The following is a 4,399-nucleotide window of genomic DNA, read 5'->3' as shown; positions in this document are numbered from 1 at the left end:
TCTACAGCATATCCTTGATCCAGCAAGGTAGTAGCTTTCTCGAAAAAAAAGATAAGGTTAGTCTGACATGACTTGTTCTTGAGAAACCCATGTTGCCTCTTAGTAATCACAGCCATCCTTTCTAAATGCTCAAGGACTGTCTGTTTGATGATTTGTTCTAAAGCTTTCCCAGGTATAGACGTCAAGGTGACGGGTCGGTAGTTACCCGGATCCTCCTTTTCCCCCTTCTTGAAGATGGGGACAACATTTGCCCACCTGCAGTCTTCTGGCACCTCACCTGTTCTCCAAGAATTCTCAAAAACAATGGCCAGAGGCTCAGAAATTACATCCGCAAGTTCTTTTAGTGCCCTTGGATGCAGTTCATCTGGCCTCGAAGACTTAGTTTCATTTAAGGAAACTAGGGGTTTATGTACTACCCCTATGCTGATCCTAGGCTGCAGCTCCCTTCCCTCATCATGTGTTCCGTTTTTGCCATGTTGAGCACTGTTTCCCTCACAAGAGAAACTAGGGTTGCCAGCCTCCAGGTGGGGCCTGGAGATCTCCCACTTCTATAAGTGATCTGCAGCTGACAGAGATCAGCTCCTCTGGAAAAAATGGGCGCTTTGAAGGGTGGGCTCCCTGACATAGAAAGCCAGTTTGGTGTAGTGGTTAAGTGCGCGGACTCTAATCTGGGAGAACCGGGTTTGATTCCCCACTCCTCCACTTGCACCTGCTGGATGACCTTGGGCAAGACATAGTTCTGACAAGAGCTGTTCTGGGAAAAGAGCAGTTTCTGGAAAGAGCTCTCTCAGCCCCGCCTACCTCACAGGGAGTCTGTTGTGAGGAGAGAAAGGGAAAGGAAATTGTAAGCTGCTCTGAGACACCTTTGGGTAGTGAAGGGCGGGGCATAAATCCAATCTCTTCTTCTTCTTCTTCATTGTACCATGCTGAAGCCCCTCCCCTCCCCAAACCCCACCCTCTCCCAGATCCGCCCCAAAGTTGCCAGGCATTTTCCAACCCAGACCTGGCAACCTTAGAGAAGACAGAGGAAAAGTTGGAATTGAGCAGTTCTGCCCTCTCTTCTTCACCTGTTACAATTTCGCTTTCCTGTCCCCGCAATGGGCCTACCATGGTCCTTGCTCGTTTTCTTACTTTGAACATAAGAAAATAACCCTTTTTTTGTTGTTTTTAGCATCTCTCGCTAGCCCAAGCTCATACTGAGCTTTAGCTTTCCTAACTCTCCCTCTCCTGAAGAACCGCCTCCTCCCATACAAACCTGCTTACTCAATCTGGCCATCCTTGGAGCAGGCCCACAGCTACGGTGGGGCGTCTCGGGGCGAGGCCCCCTGACTTACTGGAAAGGCCCCCCTGACTTCCCCTCTAGCCCAGGGCCCCCAAGCAGTGGCAGGTGCAGGGAAGGAGACAGGTATTGTTTTAATTTGATTAGCCAGGGCCCCGCTAAGACATTTAAAGGCCCCCCCACTTAAAAAATCCTGGCTAGGGGCCTGCCTTGGAGGCCCTGCTTCAGTTGCCCCTCCCCACACACACACACTGTCTGAAGGTAGATGGGTGATGACTCAAGAAAGGGCCTTCTTTGCTGTGGCACCAAAACTTTGGGTCTCCCTCCTCAGAGAGATTCACCTGTCTTGCTCTGTTGGTGCCTTTCACCAGGAGGTGAAGCTTTATTTTGTTTTGTCTGGCATACCCCTCCCAGTAAGGATTATTGGCCCGCCTTCTAGTGTTTTATTTGATTTTATTTATGTATTGTATTGTATTGTATTGTATTTATACCCCACCCTGCCCACGAACGGGCTCAGGGCGACTGTCCATCGCTTTGCGTGTGGGTGCGCGCATGTGTGTGTGTTACTAATTGAATTTTATAATTTTAGCAGTACTTTTAATGGTTTAAATGCTTTTATGTTTTTTATGTTCTGAGCTTAAGACTCTCCTTCTCCCATACGAACCCACCCACTCACTCTGGTCAGTCTTGGAGGCCCTGCTTCAGTTGTCCCCACCACCTGAAGGTGGATCGGGGGTGATCGGAGAAAGAGCCACCTTGGTGGTGGTGCCAAAACTCTCCCTCCCCAGGTAGAGGCATCTGTCTCCCTCTATTGGTGTCTTTCGCCAGCAGGTGAAGAAGATCTTCTTGTTTCATCCGGCATACCCTCAATAGCCGCTTTTGGCTCTACATAAGAACATAAGAGACGCCAATGTTGGATGACCCCACCCCAAGCACCAAGAAGACAGAGCATCACTTGCCCCAGAGTCCCTATCTGTACCTTGTGGCTAATAGCCACTAATGGACCTCTGCTCCATATGCTTATCTAATTCCCCCTAATAAGAACATAAGAGAAGCCAGTGTTGGATCAGGCCAAAGGCCCATCCAGTCCAGTCCATCACTTGCCCCAGAGTCCCTATCTATACCTTGTGGCTAATAGCCACTGATGGACCACTTGACCTCCATATGCTCATCTAATTCTCCTTCTAGCACTGTGTGTTTATGTGTTTTTTAAATTCAATGTATTTTTATGTCAATTATATAAAACAACAAAACAAAACAAACATACATAAATACTCATAAAAGGGAGATTCTGGCTATATCATTTTAACCATTATTTTTGTTATCTTATTGTATTATTATTATTTTCCCCACCGTACAATTATATTTTATTAATAGTTACATCTAGTTCCTTGATTCTTTTTCTTTCAGTCAGGGGTCCAGGAACTTTAATTATTTTCTTCTATTCAATCGTAAAATCTTGACCAAGTGTTTTCAAAGTCTTCTTTATTATTTCCTCTTAATATCATAGTGTGTTTATGTGTTTTTAATTGATTTTTAATCATTTTAACTTTATTTCTGATTTTCCGTATGTTTGTATGTTCATCGCTTTGTGGACCCGGATTGGGTGGAAAGGTGGCATAAATATGTTTTAAATAAATAAATAAAACCCCACAGACTTTTGTGCCCCCTGAATTCTTTCCTAGTTATGGCTACTGCTCCCATGTCCAGTCTTCAAATCTTAGCAAGCCGACGCTTAACCTTGTTGCCATTTGTAGACTAAAACAAACCTAATCTGAGAATTTTCATGTGCGGGAATTTAATGTCCCAACACAGCTTCAGTTTCAAATGTGTATAAAATCCAGTTTCAGTCCTGAACTCAGGGCTAATTTTGGGCAGGAACGCACAGGAACGGAGTTCCGGCTGGCTCCTGAGTTGGCCACGCCCAGCAGGAACTCATTAGCATAATAGACCACACCTAACAGCAGACACTCATTAGGATTGGCTACATTAGGGGTGTGTGGCCTAACATGCAAAGAAGTTCCTGCTACAAAAAAAGCCCTGCCTGAACTGTTAAATCCTGAATCATCTCTTTTCTGGGCACCAGGTGGTCGTGAACGCTCTTCTGGGGGCCATCCCGTCCATCATGAACGTCCTCTTGGTCTGCTTGATCTTCTGGCTCATCTTTAGCATTATGGGGGTCAACCTCTTTGCAGGGAAGTATTACCGGTGCATCAACACCACCACCGCGGAGCTCTTCGACATCAGTGTAGTGAACAACAAGACCGAATGCTTGGCCCTCAACTACACCAATGACGTCCGCTGGGTCAACGTGAAAGTCAATTTTGACAACGTGGGCTTTGGCTACCTCTCTCTTCTGCAGGTGGTGAGTACGCCTGCTTCCCTCCCAGCCCACCTCTGTTCTCCATAGGAGCATTCCCCCCTCACCCCCAATATGCTCAAAGCCTTCTTCTGAGGACCTTCCTCCTAGAAAGCCTGAGATGGAATGTTTGCCCCATCTTTCGTTCCCGTGTGGTGAACCTTCCCTCAGAATGCATGCATGCGAGCACCATCACCCACAGTGATGAAGTATTTACCACACTCAGACTCTTTGGGGCATGGTATGTTCCACAAGCTGATGCCACGGGAGCCATCCAAAGGAAGCATTCACATCTTGACAGTGAAAGCCCAGTGTGAGGGGGGGATTCTTGGGATTTATGGGGTGAGCCTTCTACACTTATTTATTTATTGATTTACTTAAATTTATAACCCGCCCTCCCCGCGAACGGGCTCAGGGCGGCGTACAGATGGGGCCAATGCCCAATACTTAAAACATTTTTTAAAAGGTAAAGGTCTCCCTTGCTCGAAAGCCAGTCGAATCCGACTCTAGGGTTGCGGTGCTCATCTCCGTTTCAAAGCCGAAGAGCCAGCGCTGTCCGAAGACATTTCCATGGTCATGTGGCCGGCATGACTAAACACCAAGGTGCATTTTAAAAACATTCAGTACAACATAAGTGCTCTCCACAATAACCAGAGGTCATTTCGGGGGGGGGGGATGTGGGGTTCAGGGGGCGGGGCCCATGACGAAGCCCCGCCCCCTGCTTCCGGCCGCCCCGCTTCCAGCCCTCATTCAGCTAGGAG

The 4,399-nt window shown here is 47.3% G+C and overlaps 1 protein-coding gene across 1 annotated transcript in view; it reads left to right on the top strand.

Moving 5' to 3' along the window:
* Positions 1 to 4,399, top strand: part of SCN4A (sodium channel, voltage gated, type IV alpha subunit) — a 120,792-nt gene that overhangs the window by 101,925 nt on the left and 14,468 nt on the right. The window contains exon 20 of the mRNA XM_015418240.1: positions 3,366 to 3,644. Coding sequence (XP_015273726.1) covers positions 3,366 to 3,644 — 279 coding nt within the window. The remainder of the gene's footprint in view (positions 1 to 3,365; positions 3,645 to 4,399) is intronic.

Source organism: Gekko japonicus, unplaced genomic scaffold, assembly GCF_001447785.1.
Source record: "Gekko japonicus isolate JY-2015 unplaced genomic scaffold, Gekko_japonicus_V1.1 scaffold3213, whole genome shotgun sequence".
NCBI lineage: Eukaryota > Metazoa > Chordata > Lepidosauria > Squamata > Gekkonidae > Gekko > Gekko japonicus.
This window is presented reverse-complemented; position numbering and strand designations above follow the sequence as displayed.